Below are 20,217 nucleotides of genomic sequence, written 5' to 3' on the forward strand. Positions count from 1 at the left end.
GCTGAGGTGTGCAAAGTATCTGCCACTGAGACGCTGGTAAAACCAGAATATGTTCAACTCCTGCCTGCACTGCAGCTGCTGCGACGCAGAATCACTGCTCACCTGGCCCTCTACACACTTGATGTGGCAGGATGGGGGGCATCCAGTGTGGGGTCCTCCATTCTCTCAGAGGAGACGATGAAAAGCATGGGAAGGGAAGGGTCAGGCAGGGGACAGTGATTGGGATAAATAATTTTATTGTAAAAAAGAAAAGAAAGCACAGCTCTCATTACTATACAAAACTGCTTTTTTCTTAACATGGAGATATGTATACAAAAGAAATTTCGTTAAAGTGTCTTTTAATATTTATTATCAGTAAAACGTGACTTATTATATAAGCACATCTAGAGCTCACTGCTGTCTTCTTCAGGGAAAATAGTTACAAGTGGAAAAGCTTTTTCATTGTAATTTTTGTAATAAAATTTAAAATATATTATGTAGTATTAAAGAATTCCACAGTCATCGTACTAAATTCCATGGGGGATAGCAACTGGGAAAATACTTAATATATGTTATCTGGAAGATGATTAACATTATTAATAAACTGGCTCCTCCTATTCATGAAAATAGCGTTATGTATCTTGATTCACAAAATGTTGTACCGTTGTTTTTTTAAATGTTTTTTTATCACCTGAGAATGAAACTGGGTGGTGGACTGTTTACCTAAAATGCCCAAGACCTTGGCATGATACTTAGTACTGTAAGAAAATGTTTTAGGGAACTTACAGCAAATGCCTTAGATTTTTTATAAGCAATGTCTAGATATTTAAGATGCTGGGTTGTATTGTAAATGGTATTATTAATGTGTCTGAGTAAATGTGTTCGCATGCATATCTGAGTATACGTATGATCATGTGAATATGCTTACACAGAAACAGGACGAACCGACATGCACATGGGTCTCTGAGCAGTAATGAGAGTGAGGGCATCCTCATGACATGGTCCACCTGACACCTGCCCCGCTCTACTGCAGTTTGGTTTCTTCTTCCCCACTGTGCTCACAGAGCAGCTTGACATACCTTTCTTTGTATTTCTCAGAGGTTCGACCTTCTGACCAATGTTCTCCGTCTGTTGTTTCTCTAGCAAGCGCATACTGAGCAGTGGTTGTGCTCCTGACACAGGCAGAGGTCGTACGAGAACATGAGAAGCCATGAAGTAGCTCGGCACAGGTAGAGCCCCCAATATCTACTGCAGAGCAGTACTCTCTTGAAGAAAGAGAGGCTGTAAGTAACCCATGTTTATGAAGGTGGATGGGAGTTTAAGAATGTGTGTGTGTGCTAATGCACATAAGGGCCTTGTAAGGCAAACAGTAACAATTAGTATCTCATGAAAGAGATGGAGTTGCTCTAAGAGGAAGAGCTTCTGAGGACAACCCCACTCTGTGCTGAGCCTCAGTGCTTCCCCACATCTCAGGGCAATGAGCAGGCTCACAGCAAAGGCACGACTGGTGCTGTGCTGAGCAAGGGGTGGCCATAGACAGCATCCCTTACAGAAAGCTCCCCTGCTGTGTCCTGCTTCCTTAGAGGGTCAGTGAGTAAACATTACAGACTGAACTGTTTGTAGCCATGAGTAACACTTCTGTCAGGTTATCAGGAGCTTTGTAGATCTAATCTGCAACACGTGTGCTGCTCCGAAAACTGTGAGACCCACAGTCCTTGAGGATGACTACCATGAAGAAAGGGAGTTACAAAGTGTTTCAAATGAGAAAGAAGAGTTATCTCAAAGAAACAAATCCCTCCTCCAAGATAAGAACAAACCATGTGCACCAGGTGTAATCTAAAGCTTGTAATCCCAGAAGCAAGGCGTATGAAGAAATATTGTCCTCATTTTCTAACTGTATCTCTTTTACTGGAAATACGACTATGGGACAGGCTCTGTGAAAAGGTGAAAAGGCTTGAAAACGGTTTTAACAGGCCCCATATGCATCAGGAGATTAGAATTTCTTCTAATTGGATCACCATTTCCCCAAACTTTCAAGAAATACCATTCTAGTGCCATGTGTAGGCACAGCTCATAAAATGTTGGATGAATAAATAATTAATGAATGAAATATATCTGTAATATCTCTGTAGTATTCAATGACCTTTCACATAAAAATTAATGTAATAACGTGGATAATAATCGAGATTGTGGCAATATATTTGCCAAGTGCACAGGTTACTTACTTTCATAGGCATACAAAAGTCTGCTTTTTGAAGACAGCTCTGTGTTCAGTACTTATATTATGCTGTTCGGTTTAGGGGATTGCTGTTTCTCTATCACGGCATGTGTGCTGTGGCAGTCAGACTGCAGAGCTGCAGCCCAAGGGTGAAGCTCCGAGCTGAACACTGGTACCATCCAGCTGAGTACCAAGTTCGCTGCATCACGGAATGTGGAAGAGTTCACAGTCATGCTCGAGGTCAGCTGACCTGGCAGGGTCCCTTCTGCATCCTGCTGTCACTGTGGCTCTGTCCTCGGGCCTGCAGTGCCTACTGGCTACCAGACCAAGAGAGTGGGAAGAACAGCCACAGCTTCTAAAATGCTTTCAGGTCTGAGTTCCTCACCAGCAACAACCCCTTCATCTTGGAAGGTGCAGCCTGCAAACTGACACAGACTTCTGCTCACCGACTAGAACTAAGGACTTGGTCTGGGCTCCCTCCTACTCTTTTTATTTGCCTCTCCAATCAATATTATAATTGTTTCTGAAAACTCAGTCACAAATGGTGCAATTCCACTGCAGAAGGCAGACACTTCTGCCATCACCTTCAGTGTCACACAGGTGCTTTTGCTCACACTTATGGCATAGTGTACTGCTGCAGTGAACCCTTACAGTGAACAGCAAAACACTCAACATGCAGGGAAAAACGTTAGAAAACCTATGCAATGAGACTATAAAAACGGAAGTCCATTTAAACTACTCACTGCAAGTCTATGGCTTCATCGTGGGCAAGCATGTGTCGTCAGTGAAAGTAAGGGCTGTGTTAGAATACAGTGTTGGTAGAGCAGATCAATTATAATACAAGGTCTACAGGACAGTGAAGGAGGTATTCCCATGGAAGTAATGGATTAAGCAAGTATATGAAGAAAATCTCTCATCTACCTTCTTGATTTACAGTAAAACTGTTCTAAAAAGGCATCCATTTTTAAACAGACATCACTGAAGTCAGGAATTAAATACCTTGCCTATATGTCCAACCCATTAAAGAATTCTAAAGCATATTGCAAAAGCTGTGGTTCGGCTGGGTTCCGGTCAACTCTAGGGACACATCTGACCTTATTACCTGTAGTCACACCAAGGGCACCTGTATGGCTTCTCTCCAGTGTGCACACGCTTGTGACGAGTCAAGTGTGACTGGGTTGTGGAGGCGAAGTTACACTCATCACATTTGAAAGGCTTTTCCCCTGTAACAAAAGTGCATACACATGAGTGATAATAGCTGGACATCAGAATTCCAGCCTAATATTAAGATGCAAATGTTTATATAATAAAACATTGCAAATATGATTTGTTTGGTTCCATACCTTTAAGATACTTGAAAGCTGGAAGATGTTACTGATTTTTCTAAGTTAGTTATTAGAAAGATATATAATATACTGTTCAAACATGATTCCAGGTTGTAAGTGCAGGTTAAGATTGTGAAATAATTTTATAGAGCACGTTACATCAGAGACATTCCACAAAAGGAATGTCAGTGAAGCCAAAAACATGGCCCATCATACAACACACATATAGTTGCATATAAAAAGTGAAGTAATAAATTCCTAGCATTAATCATGAAGAAAAATGAAATGAGACCATTACTTTAATAAATTTTAGGACTAAAAGAAATTAAGAGTAACAGGATAGAAGGTATGGGACCTCAAAAGAACACATGGTGCAGTGTAAATCTGTGTGGACAGGGCTGTCCTGGGAAAGCGTGGAGCTCACCCACTGCTGTGTTCTTTACTTGTTCCTCCACATGCACTTGGAGTCTTTCCCACGTCACTAGCTACAAAGCAACTGACCCAAGACTCCTTAACTTCAATTAATACAACTTCAAAGTTGAAATCTAGTACAACTCGGCTTGTTTTGGCATGGCTATGTTAGCGAAAGCGCAAGCCTATTCTTCTTTCATTTTTTAAATAATTTAAAGCCTATTCTTCAGTACAACATTTATCAAAATGCAATATATATATATATGTACTTTAAATTCAACTTTGCTCTTTAAGATGTGCTAGAAGCATAAAATGCATGGCAAATATCAAAGTCTCAGTAAAAAGTAAAATACTGCTAATAACATCATAATGAGTTTATAAATGATACTCTCAATATTACTCATAAAGTTAATAATTCTAAAAAATATTTTACCTATGACTTTCCCCATTTTTGAGCAGCCAAAACCCATGTGTGTAACCTTATATTTCTCTGTACTGACAGTGCTAAAGCAGGGAGCCCTCAGTCCTACACTCTCACACAACTATGTTCTTGAATAACTTACTGAGAAATTTCCCATCTACAACACTATACTTCAACAACCCCACTTGTGACTTCTCATTTTCTAGCCTTTCATGATAGTCCTCATTCCGTTAATCTGCTACATATGTTCAACACTGTTATCCTAAATATGTAATTTCTGAATTTTTTAAAATGGGTAATTTCCTCAAGAAAACATCCCTTTTGATTATTAGGGTTACTGCATAGCAAAAGTTAACAAAAATACCCAAACGGTAAAGATTCAAAGGAAATCTTCAAAGTTTGAAATAGAAATTTCAACTAATTAAATATCGATAATGGTTGGAAATTAAAAAGAAATACAATGAGATGTGTATACTTTCTATGAAAAAGTTCTTCCCAGTTTTTACAAACTAAAAGATAATGAAATCATCCCCCACCTTTGTCCCACTAACCTCTCCCATGGCCCCACTATGCCTCTCTGATGAATGTGCATGGTCTCTCTTTAATTAATTATTGTTTTGCACACACGTACACACACACCTGAAGGGGTGGAGACTACAACATTTCCTGTTGCTTTTATATACAATTTATAGATTGAGGACCTGGCACTGAATACTCAAATGGAGGCTCATTTCTAAGGAACACCACTTTTTTAACAGTTCTTAGTCCACAGTGGGCCTTTGTGAGACTGCCATTTACTGAAGAGACACGGTTGGAGTACAGATGGGAAAACCACTTCTGACTTGTCTACCATTCCACAGCCAGAATTTACTCCAAGTTAATACAGTAATTCTTAGATGACATTATGTATAAATCAACAGAGACCTGGACACACACCATTTAAAAGCCCCAGACAACACTGCCATGTCCTCCGAAGTCCTAGCTAGTTGGGTGGTGGAGTCAAAATTCACTGGAGCCCATAAACCCAAGGCCCAGCTAAACAACAGAACTGAAGGGGGGGGGGGGGGATAGGGAGGTTGATGGGGGAGGTGCTGAACAAGAAGTTCTGCTGTAACCATAGTTAACAGTTTTCTGTTGTAACTGTACTTACCACTTTTTCCTTGACTAAACTATTAGGCTGTTGTTTCTCATTTCATAAATACTGTCCTTTACAATCATTAATCTTGCACAAAATACCCAATAAGAAACAGTTCACGTCTTAGACCTAACAGACAGAAAGGAAGGAAAACAGAGACACCAGGACAGCTTGTTTCCATGGCGCCCTGTCTTTTTGTGTGTCAACCATCTGTCAGACTGCCCAACAACATCTCCTGGAAATCACACTTCACATTCCTTAGGGTGGACTGGTGGTTATTAAGCTGGCCAGATCTCTCCAACAGCACGTGAGGATTGGTGTCTGTGCCCTTGAATCAAGGGTCTCTGACAGGTGATAAAAGTAAATCTCAGAATGGAAGATGTTTCATGTCAGACCCCCAGACAACCCACACTTCGGTGGGGAATTATTTACGCCATGTGGAACACTTTGGATATCTATCCCTTTCTGTGCCGCGTGGAATTTGCCTGGACACTGGTAAAAGGGTAAACCATGTCAAAGACAGACACATCAAAAATATAGATTTCAAATGTGCCATCAAGTTTAGCCCTGGGGGTTTGGGGGAGGCATGCGTTGCTTAAACATTTTAAGTCTAACATAAAAGCTAAGTGCCTAGACTGAGTTGGAATGATCTGTTTGTGGAGGCAAAGTCTTTTAAGAACTGACTTTGGTATTAAAGAATCATGTTTGATTTGTGCCACAGAGGCAGATAAATGCCAGAAAGACAGATACCTCTGTCTGTGAGACATTGTCCTATATGGTATAAAGTTAATAGCAAAGTAATAAGGAGCCTCTGGACCTGACATAAAATATAAAGTTGTGCTGGCTCGATGCAGGCTTCCTGATCGATCCATCACCTGGACTGTGTGGACGGCAGTGTTACTGCCTGTACCATGGGGCAAAGGGGAAAACAGCAGCTGGAGGGATGGCACAGGGGGCGGCTGTCCCCTGGAGCAACACGGACGGGAACAGAAAAGCAAAAGTGCCATGTAGACCATAAAACCCTGAGTTATCAATAAGCTGGAAACATGAATTAAACACCTCCAACTCCATGGTTTCTACAGATTTTCGACTCTCTGTCTCCATTTGCCATACGAGGACAGCTGGACCCACACGGCCTCCATTCTACCGAACCCTTACACAAAAGCTAAGCTCTGCACGTACACACAGCCTGTGCATTTCTACAGTTATACTTTCAACACTACCATTCATCTCAATGGCTTTTATCCATATGAAAATTTAACCCCAGAAACTCAAGACTTAAAAGCAATGACTTCAGTTCCTTTTCATTGATTCTGAAAATGCCATCATGAGGAGTGAGGCTGCCTGTATCTGTATAACACAGCACTTGAAGAACCTCAATGTTATAAGTACTATATTGAAATTTTCTTCTTTATGCTCAAGAAGTATACATGAAAAAGGACCACATATGTTCTTTACTTGCCCCTAACTAATTCTCACAGATGTCCTCAACATGTTCTCCTCCAGCTTCATGTCTTGTTTCTGTGGTAACCCACTAAGTAAAGTTAGAGCTGCTCATGTGTGCATGGTGTGAGGCTAGTCACTGGAGCAATGATGGAACTTTACCAGGGGCCACACCCTCACCACATGGACTGTGACTGTTCCGTTAGCAAAGTCTTGATGACAGGAAAATGTAGTTGTGCTGAGAATTACAAAAGAAAACTGCGCTGAGACAATACCATCTTGGACACACATTATCTAGAATTATCAGAATAAATACCTGTGAGACCACTGTCTTTCCTGAATATCATGGGATAGGTTATCTTCCATGTCCTGACTTATCTCTCATGCTGTGTCTCTGCTGCTCCTCCCTCAGCAGCAAGAATGACTGCAGTAGTACCTACTCCCCATGGAGTCACATGGCCCGAGACTGATGAATAAGCTCACAACACAGGCAGGTAGAGAGACAGCAGCATGTGGCCAAGTAGGCAGCGGGGAGGGTGTGACAGGAAGAACGGAGAAGGCCCAACAGAAGCTTCCCTGGATCCAGGAAGGAGGCTAAGACAGGGCTTTACAGACACAAAACATCCTCAATTATCTGGGCATGGGAAGCTTGCCCTTTTACCAACTTAAGATAAGGTTCATGGGGATATCTGGAGCCTTACACAGGTGACTACTTTTTAAGCGTATAAGCACAGACAATCTAAATTCTATAAATGCTGTGTATGTGAGATATATGAGGGTCTAAAGAAAATCTCATTTGCAAAGGCCTAGATTAAAGAGGAAGCAAACCAGGAGGCCACCTGTGCTTGGGTATTTAACACCCTGCCTCAGCCCTGCAGAGAGAAGCCAGGAGCAAGCTCAGTACTGACCTGTATGCTGCCGACGGTGCTTGGTGAGGGCATGCCGAGTCCCACCGGCGAAGCCACAGAGGTCACAGAGAAATGACTTCTCGCCTGTTGCAACAATAAACAGATGAGGGACTGTGGAGGTCACAGATCATTAAAACATATCTATCAAGGCTTTCAGGGTTACTAATTCCTCCAATCAAATGTTTCCATGTAAATATGTCAAATGGGAATGAAATTACCACTGCGGTTTATTGACTGTGATAAAATCTGAAAAGCACCACTGAACATAATTACATACTTGTCAGACCCATAAAAATTAGCTTTATTATCAATGGAATGGTTTTGTACAACTTCATTTCTGGTAGATGTCTTCCAGATGGGGCTGTTTTATGCACGTGAACAGCTTTATGCATATCCTGATTTTTTACAATTCCCATACATCTGGCCTTTCTGAGCTGAGTAAAGATTGCTTGGAATAGTTAATATACAGTATATATAATTCTGCTTAAATAAAATATATTGAAATTTTAACAACTTAGGAACATTGAATTAGTTTTAGCCGATTCTATCAGGGTCTCCTTTAATCACCTTACACTTAATAATATGGATTAAAGAGCTTCCTTGGACAGAATGAGAATCGGAAGGAAATGAAACTCACATTACTCAGAACCAGGAGCAAGTCAATGCTGTTTGTGTTTTTCAAATTTTATGGCATAAAAAAGAAGCTAGGGGTTGCTAAGAAACATCTATAAAAATTCATATCCCTCATCCTCAGTGATAGCTCCAGACCGGAAACTTCATCAGAATCAAAGCCATGTCAGGAGGATGCAGGTTTGCTAAGTGTGCAAGTGGATGTTTTCTTAGCATTTTGCATATGCTCACGTCCTGACTTACAGTCTCTACATACTTTATATAACTGTACCATAGCATGTTTAGCCAACAAGTGCTTGCTAGCTGGACCATTTATCCTGGAAGACTCACAAGGAGAGTGAAAACAGAATAAAAATGCTCACCTTGGAGAAATTAAGGGAAACTAATTAGACTTTTTCAGAAATAAAATACATCATTTGTATCCATCGCTACCAACTTCTTTAGTCACGGAGACTTTGAAGTGATGAGTTCTAGTACTTGGAGAGCTCCCTGAGTTAGAAGTTTTACAATAAATTCAGCTGGCAGTGCATTTGTGAACAATGGCTGTAGTTCCAAGGTTAAAATAACAAAGATAGAAACATAAATGTGGCAATCCAGAGCCACCCTTCAAGTGAGTGCATTTCTAGTTTTACAGAGAGAATGAAGTCCTGAGCCGTGAAGGCCAGCATGCCATGGGCACTCAGGAGGCGAGGCTGACACACAGAGCCTTTGCTAGCTCACTTTCCCACTTCAGGGGCCACACTGCCCTTCTTGGTGTCATTATTTCCATAGAGGAAACATTGAGTAGACAGGCTATGAAGAATAAAGTTTAATTATAATCACTCACGTGATGATTTAATCAATTTAAAATACAAATCTTTTTAACTAGCTGTATTATCAACTAAATACCACTAAAGTAGGCCTTTTATACTAAAAATACCAAGTTGTTCCTAAATATTAGCATTCTTTTAATATGGAGACAATACTTTCCCCTACAATTTATTCATTATGAGTTTTGCAGACAGTTTTGTGCGTACTGACAGACAACAGCTGTTCTTAAACATGCACAGAGACATAAGGCCAACACGGTAGAAATGTGTGTGTGCCACGCACATGTGCATGCACACGTGTGAAGGGGAGCAGCAATGAGTAGTGAGGAGAGAGTATCCCACAATGCAGGCAAGAGTGCATCCCTCCTTCCATTTATAAAATCTCTGCGACCTACTTCTTCCTTGCAAAACAAACATGTTAATAAACACAAGGAAAATGTCAGAATTTACCACTTTCTACTTGTGCACATGGGGCACATTTCAGGTCCAATCACTTTCTATTTTATGGTATATACACATGAAAAGGCAAAATTATTCATTTTCCAGGTGATTTAATCGTAGATGCATTAGTGACCTTGATTTTTGATGTGTAGGATTTTATATGGGGTGTTAGGCTCAGATGTATTATATGTCATGTTTACCTTGGTGGCTTGATTTGCTTTCAAATTCAATTTTTACTCTTTCTTTTTTTTTTTTTTTTAAAGAGGGGGGAGGTAACTGTTGAACAATCCAATAGTATTATTTTTTGAGAAAAAAAATTAAGAAGAAAAACTCTATGGAATATTTTACTCAACCAAGAAGGTATTCTTTTAGCATGTCATTTTTAAATGATAACAGAGATTTAATGGAAGACTTCTTTTAATAACAATGTGAATTAGTTTCAAGTGTACCATTTTGCATTCAAACATAGAAAGACATGGAAACCAATCCTTTATTTTCTATTAGAAAACAGCCACTGTCCCCTCTCTCTCATTATGGTGCAGACTACAAGACCTAACAACAAAAATCCATATTATTGATCTGGCCAAGTCTCCACAATTATTCTTTAGAAGGAAACGCCGACGATAAATTACATCTGCACTGGCTTTTCATCTGCTGTTCGATATAAGTGATCTCTCAGGGCAGGCTGGAGACCTTAAATCGTCAACACCCTTGTCAAGGAAGCTAAGGAGGCCTGGGCTTCCCACAAACTGCTTCAGGAGAACTTTCAACCTACAATTTCTAACAATAATACAGGATTCACAACAATCAGAAGAACATTTCTGAATGTTGATTAAAATTTATTATTTTTCCTACAGGAAATATATTCTTGGCAGTGCGTAGAGAAAGAATTCCACAAAATGCTGAATGGCTGAGAGCCAAAGACAGGGCACAGGTGAGTGTTCAAACACATGACCGGGAAGTATTGTGCCATTGTAGGTGTGTGGTCACTGCGACCATGAAGGGCGTGTGGCACACAAAGGACACGGCCACAGGCATGAAGGCTTCTGCACTCATGAAAGGTCCCATCTGAGCTGTCTCAGAACCACACTCCAGAGAGAAAATCTCAAGACTGTGTTAGATCACACACACAGTCATGGTTAAGGTGTCCATGCAAATTTTATATTAGTGGAAGCTTTCTAAGAAGTTTTATGAGAAGCATTTGGTAAGTCAATTCAGAATGGCCTCTACATTTTAGAACTCTGGGCAGTGACATTGTTTTTATTGAGAAGTGATCTAAAATTGCTTACATTTAGAAAATTGTACATAAAACTAATATTCAGTATGTTTAAATGTTATAGCACTTAGGTTATATCTACAATGAAGCAGAAGACAAGTTCTCTTTAAAAACATAATCTGCCCATGTGATGAGGGTCACATCTAAGAAGCTAAGTTAGAACACAAACTCTGGAAATGAGCTGTCAAATTTGAACCTATACTGTTTAAACACAGGCACACATACACAACCCTTTCTAAAGAGGCCAACATTGCAAATGAAAGAATGAAAAACATTTTCACATACAATTATCATGACCTTAATTTCAAATACAATTAACACAACCTCTACAAAAAAAGTCATGTTAAATACTGGTTGCTATCATGAAAGCCAACTGACATGTTTCTGAAAGTCAGTGGGCTCCCATGGCCCAGTCTCGGGTTTAGGAGGGGGTGACACACCTGTGTGCGTCCTGTAGTGGTCTTTCATCGCTGAGGCCGTGAGAAATGAATAGTGGCACGTGGGCCATGTGCACTTAAATGGCTTTTCTCCCGTGTGCAGTTTCATGTGGTTGTTCAAAGCCCACTTCTCCGTGAAACTTCTATCACATAAGTGGCATGTAAATTTCCTGCATGGAAGAGAAAGAACAACATAAATGTGGGCTGCGCACTCACACCTCTCGCTGTGGGGAGTGTGGAAACCTCAAGTGTGGCGCACACAGCCTCTACAAAGGGAACTGCAGGCCAGGCTGGGTCTGTCATGTCTGTATAACCAGGCATTGATTTTTCTGTCCAGACCTGGCACTTCAGCCATTTATTCTCTGCTTTGCGGTTGGGCCAACGGGTTTGAAAAATTCTGTTACAGTCCAGTCACCCCTGAGGCAAAAGTGAGAATAGATTTCACCTGTACAGGCCTACACCACTTATCCAGGGCACGGGCTGTCAGGGCGAAGGCTAAATGAAATGCTATCCATACTCAGCACTCAGACAGGCTCTGCTGTCTGCCAAGAGAATGGCTGGGCTGCTCAGAACAGCTACTCCTGAGAGCGCCCAGCAGCCTGGAATCACTATGCTCCTTGGAGATAAAAGGGAGACGGACCCCAGAAGGCTCCTGATTGAAGGGTCCCTCTGTGTTGTTGACAAGGGTGCACAAAAAAGTTTTCCCTGACCAAACTAAGCCTGCTGCCATGGCACCCGGAACACACCTCCCTCCCGTGATCTCCAAAGCAATGCAGGTCAGGCATGCTCAGAACTTAAGGGGGAGGCAACACTTAAAAGAGGAAACACAAACATGTCCTGTATGAAAACAGTAAATCCATCTCTCTTTAAGGAAATATTTCAAATTTCTCTGTTATTGTTAAACCCTCCCACCCCTTGGAGTCTCAGCCTAAGACCTAGAGTACACCATGACGCCCTGTCTGCCCCTCACATTGGAGTCATAGACTCGTTAGAAAAATTTACTTCCTCTTTCTAACAGCAAGTTTTAAGCAATCCAGTGAACAATAGTGTTCAATGAATGAATTCAAGATAATGAACAAATGAGAGAAGATTAAAAGGCTAAAGTCATGGAAAGCTGTGAGCGTTATTCCAGAATATAGATGAAGGCAGCCTAAAGACACAGAAAATCGAGGAACTGATGTTCACATGTCAGTGTGGGTTAAAGACTGACACACTTTCACATAAATCACACCCAGGACTTTCATCAAATCTTACAGTGTTTTCAAGACAGGAACCCCAAGCGACAGACTTAACCTTCTGACTTGTGTTAAATGCGGAGAATGTTAGCAAGCCAACAGTGTTTTATAAACTCTGGGAATCCAGTTATCAATCACCTTTTAGAAAATGCTGTATTTACTATGTATTTTCTGGAAGTAATACAGTGAATGTACCACCCACGGAAGCCACAGCGGGCGTATCTGCAGTACCTCACTAACAGCGAGCGGCCAGCCTGTTTCTCTGTAGCACATGAAGGAGAAGCTGCCACCGCCAGGGACACAGGCTGGTTCAGAAGCCACTGTATCATGTAGCCACTGCTGCCTCATCCTAGAGAGTGACATATATAACTAAATACCTTGAAACGCACTGCAAAGAATATCATGTTCGTATATCTCTTTGACGGGTTTTCATGCATTTAGCATTTCAAAACCATGACAGGGATCTTATTTCCAAGATAAATTCCCCTATCTTCTTATTTCCCCATGTATTTACTGTGGAACTAACCTCCTCCTACAAGAAATAAATAAGGAGGTTAAGTAGATGCTATCTTTAACAAATAGCTTCTCCAGACTATATTACAACTTTATGAATGACAAAATAAATCCCTCAGTTTTAAATCTACCATGATGTGCATTTAACAAAATCACATCTACACAACCTCGATGTGTGCTGACTATTATTCATACATAATGGAAATGTTAGCCTAAAGCTCAGTGCCTGTCCAGGAAGGACAAAAACCAGATTATAAAAAAGAACAGAAGCTACCACTGGACTTCCTGTAAACTGCGTTCCCCAGTCTTCTTTATGGAAATAAGTATGTTGAGCCACTGGGAAAACAGAGTGCACTGGATGCCAGCACAGGCTACACATATATAGATGAGACCCATTTGCAAGCAGGCCATCTCCTGAAATGACACAAATTCTGTCTCAAATATGCCAACATCATGTGTTACGAGTCAAACTCATGCCAGTGATGCCTCAGAAGGGCCTGAACTTCTCACAGACCTGCAGGAGGCCCGCATCAAGCACACCAGGAGAGACTTGGAGTGGAACCTGCTAAGAAGGACGGCAGGGTTTATTCTGAGAGCCTGCTAGAAAGACCTGACCATCTGCTGATCCATTTTTACTGTTTTGGAGTGCATAGAGAAATCAGAAAAAGAGAACAACTTGGATGTCAAGAAAATGTGATAATAAGGAAGAAAAATCATTTGTAAAAGTAAACATAATGCCAGAAAAAATACAAAATGTCATTACAGATTAAACAAAGAGCACCCAAGGGACAAGGTAGGTTGGAGGCTCCCCAGAAGTGATAGCATATTACTCAGACACTGGAAAACAGGTGACTCCTGGAACGGAGAGACCTGCAGGAGAATGTCAGCAACAGGAAGTCTAGGAGAAAACTTCTAAACTGGGAAAGGGTTCGGCAGAGCCCTTAAGGCATATATACAACACACACACACACACACACACACACACACACACACACACACACACACACACACGGCCCACTTTCTTCAAAATCCCACCATAAAAACCAGTGACTAGTCGAAGCCCAGTGACTTACAGTAGGCAAGATTAAGGTCATGAATGTTGCCTATGCACTCATACAGGAAAAATATTTTGCTTAGCACAATTTTAAAAAGAGACTAGCTTTCAAAAATTCTCCCTGAGACAGACAGCCAGCAGACAGATGGATAAGGAGAGTAAGCGGTCCTTACAAACTGGGTCAGGCCGGGAAGAAAGCAGTAAGTCAGCACAGGAGACAAAGGGTCTCATTTGCTGCACCTTTCAAAATATAAGAAAGGGCGGAGCAGCATGGGCATTCTGAGAGAATTCATTTTAAACAGACTGAAATATCTTTAGCAATCCCTGCAAAGACAGTTTTCACTCCCAAGTTCTTAGGCTGAGAAGCCCATGATGATAAAATTGTCTAAATTAAGCCCAAGTGGGTAACGTGGAACTGAAAGCCCACTAGGAGCTCCTCTGTGCAAATGTAGAAAGACGCAGAATGAAGCAGAGGTTCCCAAGTGTGTTTTAGTGCACTGGACACAGCTAGAGACATGCTGGTCCTCACACCGTGTGCTGTTCCCTTAGCTCCTGGCTCTGGTCCTGCCCAGAACAGCAAGCGACCACGGCACAGGGAAGGGGTTGGCAGGTGCCCAAGTGCAGTTTTCAGTCATTTCTTCTCTTGTGGTTTGTGTTAACCGAACCACGAGTAACTTCTGCACTTCACCACTTAAACGAAGAGAAAAGGTTTACTAGTGTCATCAGCTATATAACAAAATTAAGATTCCTCACTGGGAAGCTAATAAGCATCTTGTACAAGGTTAAAGAAACAATAGCAAGCTAAAATGTGTTCTATAGCTAACCTTTGTACATGTTTTACCCTAAAAACTTTTGAACATTTGCTTGGGTTTGAATGGCTAAACAGGAGAAGTGTATCAAAAATCACATTTGAACTTTGAATTACTTTTACAACTTCCCCAATTACAGGAACCACAATTCTTAATGGGAATTTTATATTCATCTTGTTAAGATTATAACTTTAAATGCTTTTAAGTTATATCCAAGCTAGTAGATTTCACTTATTAGAAATGTAATAAAAATGTATGCAAATCTCATTTCTAAATGAAAATAAAAGTGTTTAGAAAAGCTGATTTATTACGTGGCATTATGAAACAGGACCACTGTTATTTTTTTCTGGTGTTTTTGAATCTGTTCCATTCATGATAATCTTGAAAAGTTCAAGCAGTGTTTAATTTGATACTGAGTTTCTCTAATCCTAATTTTATACTAGAGAATGTAATCAGGCATATACCATTGAGACATAGTTACTCACATAGAGTTATATAAAATGAATTCTGCTACTGAGGTCCCAATAGCCTTAAGGGGAGGTTAGGTTTAATCATACAGTAGACTATCGTTATGCCATGAAAATGAATAAATTTGGCTATATTTATCAACGTAAGTTTTAGAATCTCGATAGTATACCTACATTATAAACAAGTGAGAGAGGCTGGAAGGACTGCTCAGCGAAGAAGAACATTTGTTGCTCTTGCAGAAGCCCTGGGTTAGCTTCCAGCACTCACTTGGTGGCTCACAGTAACTGCAACTCCAGAAGACTTTGTCTGATGTCTGCAACCATGAAGCTCACACATGGTCACACATGGTTCACATGTGCGCATGCCAGTGAGCAACAAGTAACTTTGAAACGTTGCATCACGTGCACAGAGGTTTGCAGATGAAGCTCCCATGCAGAAACATGCATGGCATTCTAGTTTGGCACCGTTTCCTTCTGCGTTAAGAGAGGCGGGCGGCAGTGTGCCAGTGTACCTTTACATCTAACTCTTGTTGTTTTCCAAAAGAAAGAATCTGAAGAAAACAGACTCCAGTTGGCATCTTCTAAAGTATGTGCTGTGCTTTCAAATTTTTCCGAATTTACACTGAACATTTAATAAAACAATCAAATAATTTTTATGTCCTCTACATAACACAACCCGGTCACCTTAGAAAACCACACAAACTCACGTCTACCAGAAGAGAGAAAGGGACACTTAGATGAGTTGCATATGAATTTAAAGGGGGATAAGCTAAATTCATCCAATATAATAAAAAACTATATAGTTGCTATCCTTCTAAACTCTGATATCAAAGTGTTAATCCACTCAAAATCATTCCAAAATTAAAAATACTAAAATTCAGTTACTCAGTATTACTTTATGAATAAAGGAAATGCATACCTATGAAACAACAAAGAGTTTATTGGGTTCCTAGAAAATGCCCTTATGAGCAAATAAATATTTCGGCAATTTCTAAGTTATTCAAAAATTACCAAAGCATAGGCAGTTTCTTTGGATTAAAAGATCCTTTTTAATGGCATAATTTAATTATGATACAGTGACATTCTGAGAGATAAAGTGAGCATGGTTAAGTCTTTGCAAGAAGGGTTACCATGTAGACTTCTGCAGAACACTGAACGATTATCCCGCCCCTAAACAAAGCAGCTCAGAAAGACCACAAAGACCTGTAGTATCACTGACCCCACACTGGCATTCCGCACTGTGAAGGTGTCCCATGGGACAGTAAGACAAAGTTAGGAAATGCAAGGGATTCTGCAGTAATGACACAGTCACTGCCTTCAACGCTACAGCTGTGAGGCACTCAGGCTTTCCTGAAGACCACGGGGTGTGAAGGAGGAAGACAAAGAAGGGAAAGAGAAGTGGAAGTAAGAAGAAAGGAGGAAAAGTAACAGCAGCAGTAAAAAAAAATTTAAATACTAGGCACTATTGATATGAAAAAAATATAGTAAATATTTTTCAATGGTAACCCTGGTTGCCTTTCAACTTTGACTTTCAAAGTTGTAGATAAGCCTTGAATACAATGTTCAACTTGAAATTATACAGAAAATAAACGTTCTTACTAGTTTGCCTGACTAGATGATCAAAAAGACACTGACTGTGCTGATGGCCTAGGCCATGTTGGTGACCTCCCTTCAGACCCCTGTGCAGGGGCATAGGTCCTGGGAAAGAAGCAAACATACTGTGTATAAGTGTCCACATTACTAGACTATGCTGGATTTTGAGTTTCTTACTTCAGAGCACACAAAACCATAAAACTTAAGACCAAGAGGGTTTCCATTACTAAACCCAGCTCTGAGGCCTCCAATGGGGCGTCCAGTTAAGAGCTGGAGCCTCCCTTGAGGGCTTTGAGACAGTTCATCAAGGAACATACTACTTAAGCCAAGAGTTTTGAGTACATTTTTTTGCCATGAACAGATAGATGATAATTAGCATAATTAATAGACTGGATTCTTGTTAACAAGTTGGAAAAGAAATTTAACCCCACCCATGCCAGTGACTATCATTTTAAACTTTAGATTACACCCTTCATGTTTTAAAAAGTGAAAATCTTTTATACTTTTCTTTTCAATTCAATTCAATGACTCAGGACATTTTGTTAAAATACTTTCTAGGAGGGGTTTTAAGCATATTATCAAGTCAGCTGCCTCTGACACCAACAACCTAGAGAAGCAGTTTTTCTAGATGATATGCTCGAAGATCTCTGCCATTGACTGTGGAAAGTTGACTTTATCTTTCAAAAGCCTTTATTACATGGCACGTTTTCTGTCAGAGTACCCATAAGCTCTGGTATAACCGAAACAACCATAAAATTTAGCTGTGATTTTCCTCACTATATACCAGATGTTCTTTCTCAGCAGACACAGATAGCTCAGGCCATAAATTTGGTGAAGGGCCAAATGCTAAATGTGTTGAACTGTGAGGCCATGAACATCTTTGGTCCACTCCTCATGATTGTCTCTACAGCACAAAGACAGCAGAGGACACTGCATAAATAACCAGAGGTGCCTGGGCTCTAATAAAGAAAGAACTGGATCTGCTCTGGCCCACGTGCTGTGTGTGCTGTGTGTGTGATACTTTGCCTACAAGCCAGGCTATATACTCTGAACCTCACCTCTAACATGCCTGACCTGCTCTCTACAAGGTCAAACAGTTCCAGTCAGAAGTACTCAAGAGCAAGAATACCCTATCCTCTGGATCCGAGAAACCACTGTTATCCTAACATGGCATTATTTCTCACAGGGGTTCAGAACAGCGCAAGAACGGATGGAAGGAATAGGAGATATAAAACCCACACCACTGACCTTATCTTTGCAAAACTACCTCTTCTAACCACATCACAGGCTTCAGCACTAAGAAGTGCAAACATTTTTAGCTCACTGCAGAATTCAGGTCCTTGACAACAAAACAGACATTGTGGTGGCACTATTCTCTAGGTTGGATACAATCAAACTATTTGGCTTCAGCCTGGCTATGAAAATACTGAATTTATGTTAAAAAAAAAAAGTTTAAACCATAGTTACAAATACTGAACTAAATATAAGCACTTAAAGAATATATATTGTTTTTCTACCTACACGTATAATTCCAGCCTAAATGACAAAATCCACTCTGATCCTTATATATATTTGTCACATGTGCTTGGTTGATCAACTTTAAATACCTGGCCATAGGGAACAAATTCACAGAAATCTTTAAATTGCTATCCAAAACAAGAAACAGAAGAACATATACTAGAACTTACTATTTGTCTAGAAATAACTCATGTTATGTATAAATCTAGAAAATAAAGAGATTTTTTCACCAAAGAAGCCTATAACTCAGTGATCAACACTGAAGACAGAGCACTGTTTAGCACACAATCAATATACTATGAAAAACTTCATGAGAAAAGCTTTTGTGGACTGAGGTGGCTTAGGGCTGAGTCTGAGAGCAGAGCCCAGTGCTCTGAGCAAAGGGGCCGTGAGTGAGGGCAATGCTGAGGAGAGGCAGCACAGTGTGTGCTCCAGCCTGAGCCAGCTGGACAAGGGCGGGGACTGTCCTTCTCCTGGTGCAGAAATAAAACCAGATTAAAGTCAGATTAAAGTAGTCATGATGACCACTGGAGGAGCCTGGCTTTCATAGCATTACTCAGCCGCCATTTTCTTCTTTTTCTATTTCCAGTATTTTTCCAGCATTTGCTTTTACAAATATGATTATGATTTGCCAAGGAATTGAATGTAGCTTATCCTTCTCAGATGCCAACCATCAAATGTATATGCATGCAGTGCACACAGATAACTCTCGGGACCTCTCAGGGAATAGGCTGGGCCAATTTATTCATTTGGTTAGGTAATGAACAAGCTTTCAGTATACTGCAGACTTTGAACAAAACCACCTGCCCTTAGCTCCGTCCCACTATGTATTACAAAATGTGTTCAGTTCAGTGAAAAACATGGTGACAAAAGTAGTGACACTTCTGTTGTTGTGTTAGGGTTCTCAGGTCTCAGCCTGTAGACTACATGGATTGAGGCATGGGCAACCAAGCATAGCCCGACACCATTATGTTAATACAGCAAGCAATCCCATTAGACAAGACAGATTTTACCAATGCAACCAAAACCAGACATACACAGGAGAAAAGCATAAGGTTTCAAATCAAATCCAGGCATATAATTTCCTTTAAAAATTTAGTATTTTAATCAGATACATATTAGTAAATGTTGCCCACAAAACCATCCCTACAGAATACTGTATTCCAGTTCAAATCGCTCTGTAGAGCTTGTGTTAAAAACCTCTCCAATTGCGATAACTGTGCATCAAGAAAACATTCCTTTAATACGCAGCACACTTTAGGCCTATGATGAGCCCACTCAGGTCCTTTAAATACTTCAGGTCCTTGCAGGTGAGAGGCTCAGAGAGACTGAGGGGTGAAGGGACTCTGGTGCCAGGAAGGAGCTCATGTAAGGCTCTCTTAAGGCTCCATGGCAGCCTTGGCCTCGGGAGAACCATGTGCTTCTTGATATGAGTTAACTGCAGAAGTACTGGCATAAGACAGCTATCTCTTCATTTAGCTTGTCCGGCTCCCTCGTGCCCTATGCACAGTGAGTCACTGAACTATCACGGCTGTCTCTTGTAGACTCTAACAGTAAGGAAGCCATAGCATTGTCAGTAACATTTCCAGGTTCAA

At 40.6% G+C, this 20,217-nt stretch overlaps 1 protein-coding gene across 1 annotated transcript in view; it reads right to left on the bottom strand.

The window, feature by feature from the left end:
* Window positions 1-20,217, bottom strand: part of ZNF407 (zinc finger protein 407) — a gene marked incomplete at its 5' end in the record, with an annotated part of 322,142 nt that overhangs the window by 123,203 nt on the left and 178,722 nt on the right. The window contains 3 exons of the mRNA XM_080920027.1: window positions 3,300-3,420; window positions 7,841-7,924; window positions 11,437-11,603. Of these exons, the coding sequence (XP_080776153.1) occupies window positions 3,300-3,420; window positions 7,841-7,924; window positions 11,437-11,603 (372 nt within the window). The remainder of the gene's footprint in view (window positions 1-3,299; window positions 3,421-7,840; window positions 7,925-11,436; window positions 11,604-20,217) is intronic.

Source organism: Micromys minutus (assembly GCF_963924665.1).
Source record: "Micromys minutus genome assembly, chromosome: 8".
Lineage (NCBI taxonomy): Eukaryota > Metazoa > Chordata > Mammalia > Rodentia > Muridae > Micromys > Micromys minutus.